This window comes from Dendrobates tinctorius, unplaced genomic scaffold (genome assembly GCF_039654945.1).
Source record: "Dendrobates tinctorius isolate UK_male_01 unplaced genomic scaffold, ASM3965494v1 ptg000004l, whole genome shotgun sequence".
Classification (NCBI taxonomy): domain Eukaryota; kingdom Metazoa; phylum Chordata; class Amphibia; order Anura; family Dendrobatidae; genus Dendrobates; species Dendrobates tinctorius.
The window spans coordinates 750,004-767,025 of NW_027361672.1; the positions used below are offsets into that span (position 1 = coordinate 750,004).

Consider the following 17,022-nt stretch of genomic DNA (forward strand, 5'->3'; position numbering starts at 1 on the left):
CGACTATGGTCAAACACTGAGAGCATTCCGAGAAGTGTTTCCCCGGAAGGAAACGGACATTCTGTATCCCTTTAGTCCAGACCTTGTTGGCAAATGGGCAGAGTCCCCTAAGGTGGACCCGCTGGTCTCTCGCCTGTCCGCAAACACAGTTCTGCCTCTGCCAGATGGTGCATCTCTTAAGGACGCCACGGACAGGCAGATTGAGTCTTTGGCCAAACCTGCTTTTGAAGCGACTGGTGCCTCCCTCTGCCCCAGCTTTGCGTCCACTTGGGTGGCGAAATCTTTCTCTGCCTGGGCCAAAATACTTCTCCAGGGCATCGTAGCATCGGCTCCTCCGGAGGTGCTGGCGGATTTGGCAGACCAGATTGCTCATGCCGGTAAATATCTTCTGGCCTCCTCTTTGGATGCGGCTGGCTGTTCCGTCAGAGCGAACAGTAACAGTATTGCTATACGCCGCATCCTTTGGTTGAAGGCGTGAAATGCAGATCCGACGTCCAAGAAGTCACTCACTAATCTGGCCAAGCTCGGCCAAATAATTTCGGACGCTACCGTGGGGAAGAGTACCTCTCTTCCCCAGTCAAAGCCCAAACGTCCCTTTCAATAGGAAAGGGCCCCTGCCCTTTCTTTCCTTTCGATCCTTCTCATCCGGGATTTCCTCCCAACAGGATAGCTCTTCAGCCCCAGGGGAGAGAAGGAAATCATCCTTCAAACCTGTGCCTCACTGGAAGCCAAAAGGCCGCTCCTCCAAGCCCTCAGGGTCCCACTCTCACAGGTCCTCTAAGTGATGGGTCATCTCCATCTGGAAATTTTTTCCAGGGTGGGTGGCCAGCTTCTTCTCTTCAAGAACGCATGGTTGTCAGTGGTCGATGCCTGGGTCCGAGAAATAGTTACATCCGGGTACAAGATCAAATTTTCTCTCCCCCCCCCCCCCCCCCAGGCAGATGTTTCTTTCCTTCTTGCCCACCAAAACTCTCCTCTCAAGTCCCAGGGATTCTTCAGGCTATCTCTTCCCTCCTTCTCTCAGTGGTAATCGTTCCCGTTCCTTGGAATGAACGGTATTCAGGGTTCTACTCCAACCTGTTTGTAGTCCCGGAAAAAGACTGATCTCTCCATCCGATCTTAAGTCTCAAATGGTTGAATCGCCACGTTCGGATCCGCCACTTCAGGATGGAAGTCCTTGCGTTCAGTGATTACCTCCATGGAGCTGGGAGAATTTCTTTGGTCTGTAGACATCCAGGATGCTTATGTCAACATTCCTGTGTGTGCAGCATGAGAGATTCCTTCGGTTTGCAATCCAGGAGGATCATTATCGGTTCACGGCCCTTCCTTTCGGCCTGGCGTCTGCCCCCAGAGTGTTCACGAAAGTCAAGGCAGCATAATCCCTTACCTGGACGATCTCCTGATCAAGGGGCCATCCCGCTGGATAGTCAGAGCGAAATCATCCCTGACCCCAGTCCAGCGATTGGTGTTCCTGGGTATGGAGTTCGACACATCCCAAGCCCGTGTCTTCCTTCTGAAGGAGAAGTTTTCATCTCTCCGCCAGGGAATCCGCTCTCTAAGGCGACCAGCCCCTCTACCCTTACGGTCCTGCATGAGGGTTCTTGTGAAGATGGTTGCCTCCATGGAAGCTGTGTCTTACGCCCAGTTCCGCTCCCGTCCTCTTCAGTCGGTCCTCTTGTCTGCCTGGAACTAGAAAAAGAGCCTCCCTGGATCGTCCGGTTCTTCTGCCCTTCAAAGTGAGGCAATCTCTGACTTGGTGGACGTTATCTGCCTCAGTCTTGCACGGGAGGTTGTTTCTCCCACTCTGGTGGCAGGTCATCACCATCGATGCCAGTCTCTTAGGCTTGGGAGCGGTCTTCCTTCATCGCACCGGCAGGGTCGCTGGAGCATTCATTAAGCTCTTCTGCCCATCAATCTCTTGGAAATCAGGGCGATCTTTCTTGCCCTTCTCCGCTGGCAGTCCTTCCTCGCGGGTAAGCCGGTCCGCATTGTCAGACAACGCCGTGGCCTACATGAGTTATCAGGGAGGGACTTGCAGCAAACAGGCCATAATGGAAGTGACAAAAATTCTGCGATGGGCGCAACGTCACATCCCTACCATATCAGCCGTTGACATTTCAGGGGTGGAAAATTGGGCAGCCGATTTTCTGAATAGTCAGGGCCTAGCATCAGGTGAGTAGTCTCTCAATCCCACCGTCTTCAACCAAATATTCAAGAGATGGGGCACTCCGGATGTCGACCTAATGGCATCTCGGATGAAACACAAGGCTTCTCAGTTCGTAGCCAGGTCCCAGGATCCGATGGCCATCGGTTACAATGCACTAATGATCCCATGGTCCCAGTTTCAGCTACCTTATCTTTTCCCGTCTCTCCCCTTGATTCCGAGAGTCGTGAAAGGGATAAAGGTAGAAGGAATTCCCGTTATCTTGATATCTCCAGACTGGCCAAGACGGGCCTGGTATGCGGAGCTCATGAACATGCTCATGGACATCCCCTGAAGGCTTCCAGACCGTCCGGATCTTTTCTCACAAGGCCCCCTCTTCCACCCGAGTCCTCATTCTGAGTTTAACGGCATGGCCATTGAAGCCGCAGTACTGAAGGAAGCTGGGTTTTCTCACGAGGTTATCCAGACTGATTAAGGCAAGAAAACAAGCATCCTCACGCATCTACCACAGATGTTGGAAGGCTTTCTTTTGGTGGTGTGAGGGAAAACAGTTTGTTTCCAATTTTATTCTCTCTTCCTTCCGTCCGCGGTTTTCTTCAAGCGGGTCTTAACTTGGGCCTCTCCCTCAGTACCTTTAAAGGACAGGTGTCCGCCCTGTTAATTCTCTTCCAGAGAAATCTGGCTTCCCGTTCCCAGGTGAAGACCTCTTTTCAGGTTGTCGCTCACCTGGTGTCACCTTTTCATCCTTCGGTAGATCCATGGGATCTCAATCTTGTTCTCGGCGCTCTTCAGCGTGCTCCCTTTGAGCCCATCCGGGATATCTCGTTCTCTCTCCTGTCATGGAAAGTGTCCGTCCTTATAGCCATCACATCTATCAGGAGGGTTTCCGAACTAGCAACATTATCTTGTTCTCCTTTCCTGATGCTGCACCAGGACAAGGTAGTCCTTTGGCCTGTTCGTTCCTTTTTGCCCAAGGTAGTTGCTGCCTTCCACACCAATGAGGACCTAGTCCGTCCTTCTCTGTCCTTCGCCGGTTCATCCACTGGAAAAGTCCCTCCACAAGCTGATTTTTATTTAAAAATTGTCAGCATGAAACTTTGACAATACATTTAACTTTAGCATATAATATAAACCATGTTCAACCTGACAGGCGATATAATTGTACTTGCATCCTAAATCCCCTACCCTAACCCCATCCCTTTAAATCATTGCACTTATCACACACCATGTCACATTTTGAAACTTTTTTTCGAGACAGCCACTAAAGATCCCTGTTTAAAGTACCATCACAGAGGGTCAAGGGCGCGTAGGTGGATGCATTCTTTCTCTCATAAGAGCCTCCGAAGCCAGGCCTGGGTGCTCCATCCAGCCACCCCACACATTCTCAAACTGCATGTGTTGACCTCTTTTCACATATATGTTCTGTTCCATCAAAACAATAAAGTTAACCTTTATTAATCAGTTCCTGTCTAACTGGCGGTTTGTCATCTAACCAGTGGGCCGCAATGAGCTTTCTGGCAGCATGTAGGATTCTGGCTATGGTCAGCTTCCCCCACTCATCAGCTGCAATATCCTCCATGCATCCCAATACACACGTCGGCGGGTTCCTTATAAGATCCACTCCCATTACCTCCTTAGTCAAATTAAGTGTTTGTACCCAAAAGTTCTGTAGGGCAGGGCAGGACCACATCATATGTAGGAGATATGCCCCATCCTCAGAGCAACGCGGGCAGAAAGAATCCCGCCCTCTTCATCCAAATCTGGGTCCTGTATACCCTATGTGATAGGTAGAGTTGTGAGACTCTCCTGGCTTCACTCATATAGACCTTGGGGATGAATTGTAACACGCTCTCCCACTGAGAGTCCGAGATTGGTCCCACATCCTCTTCCCATTTTTCTCTGGACTTAGTCGGGTGCCTTACTAGGAATGAATCCAAAAAAACCCTATTTACGAGGGAGATGAAACCCTTAGTGCCCCTCAATGACCCTATAAGATTCACCATCACATCTGATTGCACCACTATTCTTGATGTTTTAAGCTGTCGATCGACTGCATGCCGCAGCTGCAGATATTGAAAGAGGGATTGACTCAGAGGGAACTCCCTCCTGATCTCGTCAAAATTCTTAAGCATGCAGTCAACCAACAGTTATGACACAAACCATATCCCGACCCTTCTCCATTGAGCAAATCCCCTCAGACGTATTAACTCCCCCAGTCATTGATCAAACCAAACCGAGGAAAAGCGCGTGAACTCCATAATGCCCCTCCATTGTCTAACTCTTTGCCAAATCTTATCCACCATAGCGATCGTCGGGAGCCTTTTAGGGTTCACCCGGAACCTACCAGCCTCTAGACTAGCCAGCAACGGACTTCTGCCCACTATAAACTCAAGGACCTTCCCGGTCGACGTAGATTGAGTTGGCTACCCTCACTCCACCATATGCTGACATTGGGATGACACATAATAAACCCACGGGTTTGGGATTGCCAGGCCCCCCTCCTCTTTTGACCTCTGTAGATGTTCAAGTTTAATGCGTGCCCTACTACCCTTCCAGATCAAGTCCCGGAAAAGATAATCAATCCGGTAGAATTTATTTTGCGCCAGACAGGCGTATTATGAAGTGTGTGTATATATAGGAGCTGGGGCATGAGGATCATTTTTAATAAATTTGCTCTACCTGCCACAGACAGGAATAGTTTCTTCCATGCTCCAATTTTTTGTAGAAACTTATTGATAAGGGGGGGTAAGATTGAGCCGTTCATATTCCTCCCTCCAATTTAGCCGAGACCACAATGCCCAAATATTTAAACTCCCTAACCACCCTCAAAGGGGTCCCAGGGTCTAACGTTAGGGGAGCAGCCGAGTCCACGGGAAGCAACACGGATTTATCCCAGTTGATAGTCAGTCCAGAAATAGAGCCGAATTTACCAATAACTACCATAGACGAACTCAGGGAGTCGCTCGGGTCAGCCAGAAACAGCAGCACATCATCCGCGTATAAAGCCACTTTCTCTACGTGGCAGTCATATTGGAATCCCCAGATATCCGTAGTTCCCCAGAATCTTTGCCGCTAACGGCTCTAGCGCAATCGCAAACAGCAGGGGAGACAGGGGACACCCCTGCCTCGTTCCCCTATATAGGGAGCAACTCTCAGACAGCAAACCATTAACCCGTATTTTAGCACTAGGGGATGTATATAGCAAACGCACCCAACTCACAAACTGATCACCAAATCCCATGGTTCTCATTACCGCCCACAAATACCTCCACTCCACACTGTCGAATGCCTTAGCGGCATCTAGGGAAATTATTACCCTCTGTCCCACGTTATCCGCCCCCGCCTGCATGTTGAAGTATAATCGCCGGAGATTTATATCTGTGGATTTATTGGGCATAAACCCTGACTGGTCTTGGTGAATTAGGGATTCGATGACCTTGTTAAGTCGGTTTGCCAGCATTTTGGTCAATAACTTAGTCAGTGGTCAACAAAGAGATCGGTCGAAATGAAGCTGGGTCCGTCAAATCTTTTCCCTGCTTTGGTAGGACAACAATTATCGCCTCTCGCATGGACTGGGGCAGCTCCCCCCCCCCCCCCCGCCAAACCTGCAGAGTAAACCTCCATCAACTTGGGAAGCAACACCTCCTTGTACTTTTTGTAGACTTCCCCTGGGATACTGTCACTAGGTACAGAGGCCAGAGCTGCTTCACGTTCTTCCATATCAAAGGGCTCCTCAAGAAGCCTCTGCTCCGCTAGTGAGAGTCGTGGAAGCTGCACCCCCACTGAAAAGTTATCGATTTCCTCCTCCGACGGCTGCATGTGTGACTGGTACAGATTGGAGTAAAATCCCATCATCACCTCCAGTATGGCCCTACTGCCTGTGTGCTCACATCCGTCTCTCCCCTTTAATTTAGCAATATACGCCGATTCCCTATGGGCCGCCACCACCCTGGACAGAAGGTGACCTGCTCTCTCTCCCTCCTTGAAAAACTTCATTGTGCAGAACAGCCTTTTCCTCTCCGCAGTTTTCATAGTCCTATTACAAACCTCTTTCTGCGCTGATCTCAAACGGTCCCAAGCCTCAGGGGTTTGCTCCTCAATTAGTGCCGCCTCTGCCTCTGCTCCCTCTAATGACCTAATCAATTCCTGGTCTCTCCTGCCCGCCGTCTCGGTCTTAACTAGCGATATGTCTTTAATGCACAGCCCTCTAAAGTAGGCCTTCATGGTTTCCCATACCATTAATGCCGAGCCCATATTCATTTTGAAGAACTGTCAGGTCAGCCCCCACATGGCCGTCCAGATCAATCAGCTGGAGCCAGAACGGATTTAGCCTCCACAGGGGTCTCCTAGAAAACTCTGAGCCCTGCCCCTGAAGCACCACGCACATAGGCGAGTGATCCGACAGAGTTCTAGCCAAATAAGTTACCTCACCCACTAGACTTAACATCGGACCATTCCCCAGAGCCAGATCAATCCTGGACAGCGAGGCAGAGGCGGGCGAGAAGCAGGAGTACTTATAGGTTCCGGGGTGATGGATTCTCCATATGACTATTAGTGCAGTCTCCTTCAGAACCGCCCCAAAGGGGGTGCAGTAACCACCCGATCTCCGTGCCTCCCGACCACCCCTGTCCCAACGGGCATCCGGAACATTGTTGAAGTCGCCAATTATCAAAAAGGGAATCCCCGGGAAATCGCCCACTACCTCCATGACCTTGTACAGCAATTTCCCACAATACGGCGGAGGGATATACAGTATATCGAGATCAGTAACAATATACCAGACAATTTACATAGCAAGCATACGAACCGTCCCAGCGGGTCTATAATCACTTTACACTGTTCAAAAGGCATACCTGTGCGAACAAGAATACTGATTCCCCCCCCCCTGTGAGTATGAGGAATATGTTGCATGATACCCCGCCTGCAGCCACCTTTTTTTTTTTTTTAAGAAGATGCGTTCTACTCTCTATCAAGTGGGTTTCTTGCAAGCCTATGACTGCAGGTTTGGCATCGAGCAAGAACGTAAACATTGCCTGTCTTTTTACTCCGGACGCCAACCCCCTAACGTTCCAGCTTATTATCTTTATTTTATCCGCCATTACCCTGCAACCCCAAATACCGTGCCATCCATTTCCACAATTGTGAATTAGTAAGGCTGTCTCCACTCAAACCTGTGTGACATAGACAATAATTTAACATTCCCTCCTCCCTCCCCACCCACACAATACCCAAACTTCACCCAACTCAAGCTTTCCATCTCCTCCAGGTGTCACGGAGGAGAGGGCGTACTTTATCCGATTCAGAGTATCCATTTCACCGAAGCAAGCCCGCTTTACTCCCCAGCCTTTGGGAGTTGCATATGACTAGTGATTGCAGCCAAACAATTCTCAACAGTTAACCATAAAACATTCACATTAACTTTCTGATAAATACCTTCAACATGTCTAGAACATGTGAACTAGAAAAATAGAAAGGGGTAGGAAAATTTCTCCCTCCCCCTCCAAAGCACAGCAAGATTATTTCCCAAAATGTGGGAGGGTCCTCCTCCTGAGAAAAAGGTATACAGGAAGGAAGAGCGGATATTTGTAGGATCCCGTCCCGATTAAAGGACAAGTCCCGTCCCGATTAAAGGACAAGTCAGCTCAGTCAGCCAGCGGAGTCCTTAGAATTCGCCTTGCGGAGACGCATCTTGTTGCTGTCCAGCCAGTTGAGGGCCTCCTTTGCATCCGGGAAGAAATGGACAATGTCCTCATCGACCACTCTTAGTTTAGCCGGATATAGCATTGCGTACGGCACACCCAGAGCTCTCAACCTCTTCTTAATGTCAACAAATTTGGTCCTTTGCTTTTTAACCTCCATAGAGAAGTTCGGGTAAATGGAAATCCTTGAACCGTTGATTTTCAGGTCCGGATGATTCATGGAAAAGTGAAGAATAGCATTCCTGCCCCGATAATGCAGAACCTTGACAAGCACCTGTCTTTGAGGATGACCGGGGGGAGGGGAAACGTGGGAACGCGGTGAGCTCTATCCACTGCGTATAAACGGGACAGGTTATTCTGGCCAATAGTGTTTAACAGCCACTGTTCAAAGAACTCGGTGGGCGCAGAGCCTTCGTTTTTTTTCCGGCACCCCAATGATCCGCACATTGTTGCGTCTTGACCTATTTTCTAGGTCATCAGTCTTTGCCTGCACAGCTGATATTGCAGTGGCCATACGCTGATGCTGCTTGTCAGATTTTGCAATAGTATCTTCCACAGTGCTAATACGGTTCTCAGCTTCCCCCATCCTCTCCTTAGTGACATGCATAGAGTGTTGTAACTTAGACATACTGGCCTGCAGGACCCCCAGCTGTGCTGCCACCTCAGTAATAGTAGTGTGAGAGTGCAGTGCCAGCCTGAACAAGTCTTTTAATGTGGGATCCCCACCCCCCCCATTTGCCGCTAACATTTCTCCAGCTCACCTCCTCTCTCCCACCTCATGGTTCCTTGCTCTTCCTCCCGGCTCCCGCAGTCACTCTCCTCACCCTCCTACACACCAGATTCCTCTGTCTTCTCCGCAGGCTGACCTCCACCTGCATCTTCCGGGCTCTGCGTGTCTTCCTCCAGCCTGGCGAACCTCCGTAGATTAGACGCGGCATCTGACTTCTTGGGGATTCCCCCATCTTCCTCCGGTCCCGCAATCATTACGTCCTCCCCGCCAGCGCCATCTTGTGCTTTCTTCTCCGACTGCCCTGCCGGCCTTCTGCCTCCTTTCTTCCCTGCCATTTGTTCATGCACTCCTGATTTACAGAGCCTGCGGTCAGGGTCAGCACCCTCTCCAAGGAATGTGAATTTGACAGCTAACTAGTGGCTGCAATCTATCAAACTGTCCTATATCGAGCGGGAGCTCCTTCAGCACGCGTCCACTCACATCTCCCTCAGGCCACGCCCCCTTGAGACTGCTTTTGGACGTCCCATGGTTACCTGTGTCCCCCAATGAAGCGATAAAGAGGGAATTTTGAGCCTTCATTGGGGGGACACAGCACTGTCCCTTACTGTTGTACCATGTTGGCCGACGTGCGTGTATATTGCTGAGGAGGAGCTATTTTCCTTTTTTTGCAGTGTCAGCCTCCTAGTGACAGCAGCATACACCCATGGTTACCTGTGTCCCCCAATGAAGGTTTCAAGAAAGATTTTACGGTAAGTACCAATAAACCCTCTTATTACCTGTGAGTAACTTAGATTTTTTTTTTCTATTTTACCTTCACCTAAAAATAATTGTCAGTATGTTTTTCAATGCATCATATGTACCCTAAGATAATGCAATTACGAATAGCAACAATATATTAAATGTGCCAATAATCTCTCACAGCCCCCATTATTGCCATACAGTTGGAAAAATTGTAAGTTTTTGTCAACTGGGGAAAAAAACATAAAAAAACATGGCCTCAAAGCTCAAAAGACAAGTGTTATCAAATGGTTAATGCAAATTATTAGTTGAGTTCTTTTTGGCTGTTTTTACAATGATAGTTGTTAGTCTCTTTTAGCCAAAAGTGCATCTCCATTATTCTAAAATTGACTTTTTTTTTTTTTCCAAATGACACATTTCTGCAGGTTCTGGTCACAGTTCCCCTTGCACTACTTCAGAAAAATGTTATTCACTTTAATCCTCCTCTACCAGAAAAAAAGGTTAAAGCCATAAATTGCCTTGGAGCTGGAATTATTGAGAAGGTAGGTTGTTTGTTATTAAAGTTTGTATAATCATGGCGTCCATAGTTTACGAGTACCTCAGTGGTTCTGCTGCATTGGTCGGTCTCCCTTATGCATATTTGCCGGTCCTACATTACTTTCTTTGTACCTGTGAACACCGAGCATGCTTGATGGGGGGTAGAACCTGGTTGGAATTTTTTTTTTTATTTTTTTTATTTTTTTTTATTTATTTAATGGGATTTTGGGGGGGAAGTGCCGTACATGAAAAGAAAATGCCACTTGGCTAGTCCCATGACAACCTTTTGCTATCTACATGTCATCCACCAACAAAGTTTGGAAAGACAGGTAGGTGGGGCTTCTGGCACTTCCACTTTTCCTGTGATCAAAGTGGTTTTAGTTTAGGCTTTTGCCTGAATAACGAGACAAGCATACCTTGTCCCTATCCATAGACTTGATTAGGGGTGTCAGAAAAGACTAAATGGTCTCATCCACAGCAGCCTTATTCACTGGGGTCACAAGAAACCCAAAAGATGCTACATCTTTTTAAATGGATGGACTGCTGTTGATGGCTGTTTTCTATATCTGCTGTATTCGTTGGAAGCTACTTAAAATCAACGAATATATTTTATCGCATACTAAATGCAAATGTGAAATGGCCGAGCCTGTCTGTAAACCAGCTTTTTGTGCTTTATTTTCAGATTGGCTTGCAGTTTCCTCACAGGTTTTGGGACAGTAAAATTCATGATGCCGATTTCTTTGGTCACATTCCCCCAGACTCTAGTAAACGTGGTCTGTTTGGCGTGTTTTACGACATGGATCCACAGGTATGTATAATCTTTGTTACACGAGTCTACATCCTTTGTGAACCCTGCCATAGGCACTAAACCGTTTTCGTTCTAAATGATCGAATAGCTTTGCACTACCCCAGTTCATGGTACTGGTGAGTCCTCCCTGGCTGTGCGGATTTCCCTACTTTTCAGCATACCTTTCAGCATGCCAGGCTCAGTTTATGATTTGCTAGGCTGGTGCGTCATCATCTGTGCACCGTAGAATCCAGGAGTTCATGAAATTCATGCTGCTCTTGATTACGTCCAGACATCACTGACATCGACCATGGACTGAGGTTGCGCCAAGTGATTTGCTAATTTCCATTTTTTTTTGTTTTCAGAAATCCCATGTTTCCAAGCAGTTTTTTTTTTTTTTTTGTTTTTTTTCTTCATTTAAAAAATAAAAAAACCCAAGTAAAGCCCTGCGCATTACACCGGATGCTGAGGAAGAAAGTGGTTCAATAGATGATTTTCTTCCTCAGCTTCCGGTGTAATGCGCAGGGCTTTACTCAGGTATCCGGCGTCCAGGAAGAGTGTGTCTTGCATGTGAAGACTTCTGGTCATAGACGGTAGGGAAAAATACCGGCGCATGCGCAGTACTGATTATATGCTTTGCCCACAGCTGGGCAAAGCATACTGCGCAAGCGCGAGCAGCCTTTTCAATGCGCAGGCGCGAATACACAACAGCATCTGTGATATTCACAGATGAAATTACATCCAGCAAGCCATGGAGGTGGGGGGGGGGGGGGAAAGGAGAATAAGCCACGCCTATTGGACCGGACCGCGGTGATTTACATACATCGCAAGAGTGATAAAAAAAAGGTTTTTATTCATCAAAGGTGTTGGGACAGGGGGGATCAAAAGTACTACTACAATACTTATGTAACACACAATTGAATGATATCTTTACATGATATGTCAAAAAAATGGGTGACAGATTCCCTTTAAATTATTTTTTTTCTTTTTTCTACTTGCCAACGCCTGTCCCAGCCCTGGAAGAACAGGCAGGACGCCTGTATGCCGGCCTTCAGGTTGTGGAAGCGCTGTCCTGGGGGCCTCGACGTACGAGAGGGCGTGGGTGCAGCACAGTCAGGGGTCCTGGGGATCTTACATGGCTGCCGCGCCGCCCTCCCCCTTCTGCCGGCGGTCTGTAGCTCAAGGAGGGGCAGCCCCTTCCCGGTAACGCGTGGCTGGTGTCGCGCACAGGGCATGCTGGGGAAGTGGTGTGTTTGTGTGACGTCAGTAGGCGGCGCCGGATCCAATATGGCGGCGCCCAGGGGAAAAAAAGCCGGCCGGCTGAATGTGTCCTGGCAGTAGGGGGGCACTTTTATGGGCACCGGAGGAGGTGGAGAGCGCAGTGGATCCCTCTTAAGGAGGGATGACCACAGAAGAGGTGCTTGTGTCTGAAGATGTTGCAGCAGGAGCGCTCACCTGATGTATTGCCTGGTCACCAGCATACCAGGAGGAGCAGCCGCTCGAGTGGTAGGAGCAGCAATCGCCCTGACAAGAGGTCACAGGACTCCTCATATCCAGATGGGACGTTGTATGGGCCTCTGATCAGCCTCTGAATCTGGTACCCTTGATTGACAGCGGTGGTGAGTGATCTACGTGAATGTCACCCTTATGGTAATGGGATCCATATTTTCGGCTTGATTACCGGGGTCGAGTAAAGCTAGGACCAAAACAAAGAACAAGGCGTGTTCCCTTTGCAAAGTCCCGCTAACAGTTCAGTAGCAGAAGAAACTCTGCCCTGACTTTTAGTAAGACAATACTGGAAGAGACCCCTGACTTCGCCACCGGACTTAGGGCCATAATAAGGGTGGAAGTAGAAAGTTCCTTAAAGGCAGCCCTTAAAAAAGGGGGCAAGAAAAGCCGTATGATACTTACGGACTCTGAAGCCTCTCTGGGTGGGGATGATCGTGAAAGATCTCCGTCCCCCTCTCCCCAGTCCTCGGACTCCTCCTCAGACAGTGATGTAGGGGGCCAACCGTGCTTTCCAGCCGAGGATGTGGAGAGACTGGATAAAGCTCCAATGGGCCTAAAAGAGGATAAAACACCGAGATCCTTAAAGGATGTTATGTTTGGAGGACTGGAGGAAAAAAGACAGCACACCTTCCCTGTTAATACAAAAGTGAAATCGCTAATAGAGAAAGGTCGGGTACCTTACCTTCCTCATCTAAAAGGAGGTACCCCTTTGAGGAGAGACTCGAGACCTGGGAAAAAATCTCTAAAATCGATGGTGCTGTGGCTAGGTCCTCAAAAAAATTATCCCTGCCTTTAGAAGATTCTGGTGTACTAAGAGACCGGCTTGACAAAAAAGCAGATGGATTCTTAAGACACATCTGGGAGGCGGCAGCAGGAGGATTAAAACCAGCGATAGCGGGGACATGTACTGCCCCCCTCTCATGATCTGGCTACAGCAGGTAGAGGATCAGCTGAGAAATAAGGTGCCAAGGGATGAGATCCTAACCAATATGGCCCTAGCGCAAGGGGCAGCAGCCTTCTTAGCAGACTCCTCAGCGGACTCAGTAAGATTGGCAGCCAGGGCGGCAGGCTTGTCTAATGCAGCGAGACGCGCCCTGTGGCTTAAAGGGTGTCTGGGTGATTTACCATCCAAGAATAGACTGTTCCATCCCTTGTGCCAGTCAATTCCTCTTTGGGCAGAAGCTAGAGGATATTTTGGAGAAGGCAGGGGATAAAAAGTGAGGCTTTCCCTGCAAGACCAAAAGGCCTTCTTTTCAGAGGAGAAAGTTTAATAGGGGTCGATCCCCGGGGGAAAAAGAATACTGGGACTTTAAGGACAGAAAAGGGTCTGGCTACATGTTCAAAGGGCACTCTACGTCTTCAAAAAAGTCTCCCCAATGATGTCAGGTCAGAGGTAGGGGGAAGGTTCTCTCTCTTCCTCCCTGCCTGGGTAAATATCTCCCCCAGTGGTTGGGTACTGAATATCATCAAAGACGGCTTAAGGATAGAAATCATCCGTCCACCTCGGCGGACCTTTGCGTTAACACCTCGCAGAAAGTCCCAGGAGGAACAACTAGCCCTGGAGACTGAGGTCTTGAGTCTAGTGCAGAAACAGGTGCTACAACAAGTCCCGATTCAGGAGGAAGGAAGGGGATTTTATTCTCCCTTCTTTTTGATACAAAAGCTGGGTGGTTCTTGAAAAACCATTGTCAACCTGAGGAGGTTCAACCAGTGGGTAGAGAATTGCTCCTTCAAGATGGAGTCAATAAACACGGCCATAAAATGCTGTTCCAGCACTGCTTCATGGCAGTAATAAACTTAAAAGATGTCTACAATCATATCCCAATCCATCGGGATTAGCAAAAGTACCTTAGAGTAGCTGTCTGGGTCCAAGGACAGGTCAGGCATTATCAATACACAGTCCTTCCATTCCGTCTATCTACAGCTCTGAGAGTTTTCACCAAAGTGATGGTGGAGGTAATGTCATACCTTCGATCCTGGGACATAGTGATGATCCCATACCTAGACGACTTCCTTGTAGTGGGGAAGTCAGAAACTCGCTGTACTCATCAAGTGAAGGAAGTAATGTTAACCCTAATTGTTAGGATGGGTGGTAAACACCCTCAAGTCGAAGTTGGAGCCACAGAAAGTACAATCCTTCCTAGAAAACGCTTGACAAAAGCGTCAAAAGCGCTTCATAAAACGCATGCGTTTTCCCAGGAAGAGGGTGTGCATTTCCGCTCAGGAATATTCTGCATGATAAACACTACGTGGGCACATATCCTAAAAGTACCATTGTCAGATGGATCAGGGAGGCCATTAGTTTATCCTACTCTGAGTGTCGCTCTGGTTTCTGAAGGCAGCAAGGCTCTCTCCACCAGAGACGTGGCTACCTCCTGGGCAGAATAGGCTGAGGTATTGATTTGATCAGATTTGTAAAGCCGCTACCTGGTCCTCAGCATCAACTTTTTTCAAACACTATCGGCTAGATCTATCCTCCTCTGCTGACCTAACCTTTGGTAGAAGGGTGCTGCAAGCGGTGATCCCTCCCTAAGGTGTTATATACTCCAAAAGTCTCTCAGGTGTGCTGTCATGGGGGAAGGGAAAACACCAAGGTTACTTACCCGTAGCCGGTTTTTATTCGGTCGTCCATGACAGCACCACCTGAGAGGGGATCCGCCCTTTAGGAGCAGGAAACCTACAGATACAAAAAGGCGGCACCTCTCCCACGCATCAGTTGGTTTCCTGTTCCTAGAGGACGGGACTTCCTTCAGATTGTCCGTCATGGAGTCGTTGAGGGATTCCCAGGCCGGCTGACCGACCCAGGTAGCGGGGGGTTCTCCTGCCTCGGTCATGCTCGGGTCCCTGGAAGCGCCACGGTGGGGCCGGGTAGGTCGCCACGGCAGTGGTCGGAGCAGGTGGAGCACAGGGTCCGGTGGACAGCCGCCTCCATAGTGCGGGCACCAGGTATTTATGCCCTGGGCCCCTCCTGGTGCGTTTTCCCCCGGGGTCCATTCCCCTCTCCTATCCGGGAGGCGGTTGCAGGTTGGCGCGCGTGGGGCTGCGGGCATACAGGAGCCGGGGGCGCCGTGTCGGCTCCTTCCGCGCGCTCCCACGGGCTCAGATGAGCGGCGGAAGTGACGGGGCCGGGAACGCCGAAACCGGAAGTCGGGTGCCGGCCGGCTTTCCAGTGCACGCCGCGTGTGCACGGCGGTCCGGGGAGGGGGTGGCCGGTACAGGTGGGGGGGTCCCGGGTGGGAGGTGCCGCGCCAGAACCCTGCTGACCCGGACACTGGGAGGCCTTAAAAGACAGGAGGTGACGCTGCTGGGGTGCTTCTGAAGGCCCAGCAATGGAGAAGACAGAAGTCCCCATAGAGCAGCAGGACGAGGTGCAGGAGCGCCACAGAAACAGGCCACGGTGAAGCCTCATGCGAGTGGCCAGCAGAAGAAACAAACGTCCGAGCGAACAGAGCCACAAAAGTTCCTCCAGACTAAGCACCCTCCTGCCTCCCTCCGTGATCCGGTACCTGCCTCATCTGCATGGGTAAGAGATCTCTGTGAATGTACCCTGATGCAGTGTTCCCTTATGTTTTTTTCGCAGGGGAGTAAAGCCACGGGAAAACAGAAACACAGGGAATGTGCCCTCTGTAGTTGCCCCTTGCCAGACGACCACCCTAAAAAGTTGTCAGCCATGCGTGTGATAAACGGTAGGGGTTGGATAGGGACGGGGGCCCAGGGGTAGATTGACAGGCCCTTACACTCTCCCCCATCCATACAGGTAGTGGAAGAAACGCCGGACTTCACCACAAGCCTGAGGGAAATTATCAGGTCGGAGATGAAGGCCCTATCTAAAAGGGATTCTTCTAAAGGAAGAGAATTTAGTCTCTCAGGTTCGGAGTCCTCGGCCGCCCCTCGGATCAATGATTCCTCAGATTCCCCGGCCTCCACTTCGTCTTCTTCAGAGGAAGACTCAAGCCGATTCTGCTTCCCCTTAGATCAAATGGATAGGCTGGTTAAAGCAATAAGGTCCACTATGGGGGTGGCAGACGCAAAACCAGAACTTTCCGCACAGGACGTGATGTTCGGGGGTCTAGATCCCAGAAAGCGCAGAGCCTTTCCATTAAATGACAAAGTCCAGAGCCTGATAGGGAATGGAAAAGACCTGAAAAAAGGGGCTACTTGCCACCTGCCTTCAAGCGGAGGTACCCGTTTGATGACCCAGTGGTAAACAGATGGGATAAGGCCCCTAAGCTGGACGCGGCAGTAGCCAAAGCCTCCAAAAAATCCTCCATACCATTCGATGACCTGGCCTCCTTAAAAGACCCGCTGGATAAAAAAGTGGATTCCTTTCTAAAGGGAACATGGGAGATGTCAGCAGGCGCTTTAAGACCAGCGATAGCTGCCACATGTACGGCCAGATCCATGATGGTCTGGCTAGATCAACTGGATTTCCAACTGAAGGACGGAGCTTCAAGAGCATCCATTCGAAAAACTCTACCAGTTATCCAAAGTGCTGCTGCTTTTTTGGCTGATGCCTCAGCAGACTCTGCGAGAATGGCGGCTAGGACCGCGGGTTTATCTAACGCAGCACGAAGGGCTCTCTGGTTAAAATGCGGGCCAGGAGATATCCAGGCCAGGTCACGACTCTGCTCCATTCCATGTGAGGGGGAATATCTGTTTGGCCCCGTTTTGGATGAACTTTTAGAGAAAGCCGGGGATGATAAAAAGAAGTTCCCCAGTCTGCCGAACCCTTCTTATAGACGTCCCTTTACTAGGAAAGGATATTTCTGTAGTAGGCCGTCCAGGGACCAGGGCAGATGGGATGACACGAGAAGGAGAGGTACAGGTTTCATGTTCGGAGGTGGGGGGCGCCAGGAAG

The 17,022-nt window shown here is 49.5% G+C and overlaps 1 protein-coding gene across 2 annotated transcripts in view; it reads left to right on the top strand.

Annotated features, from left to right (window-relative positions):
• The window catches only part of KDM1B (lysine demethylase 1B), a 132,340-nt gene that overhangs the window by 100,652 nt on the left and 14,666 nt on the right, over window positions 1–17,022 (top strand). For both annotated transcript variants that reach the window (XM_073566101.1, XM_073566100.1), the window contains 2 exons: window positions 9,757–9,873; window positions 10,551–10,676. In XM_073566101.1, coding sequence (XP_073422202.1) covers window positions 9,757–9,873; window positions 10,551–10,676 — 243 coding nt within the window. The remainder of the gene's footprint in view (window positions 1–9,756; window positions 9,874–10,550; window positions 10,677–17,022) is intronic.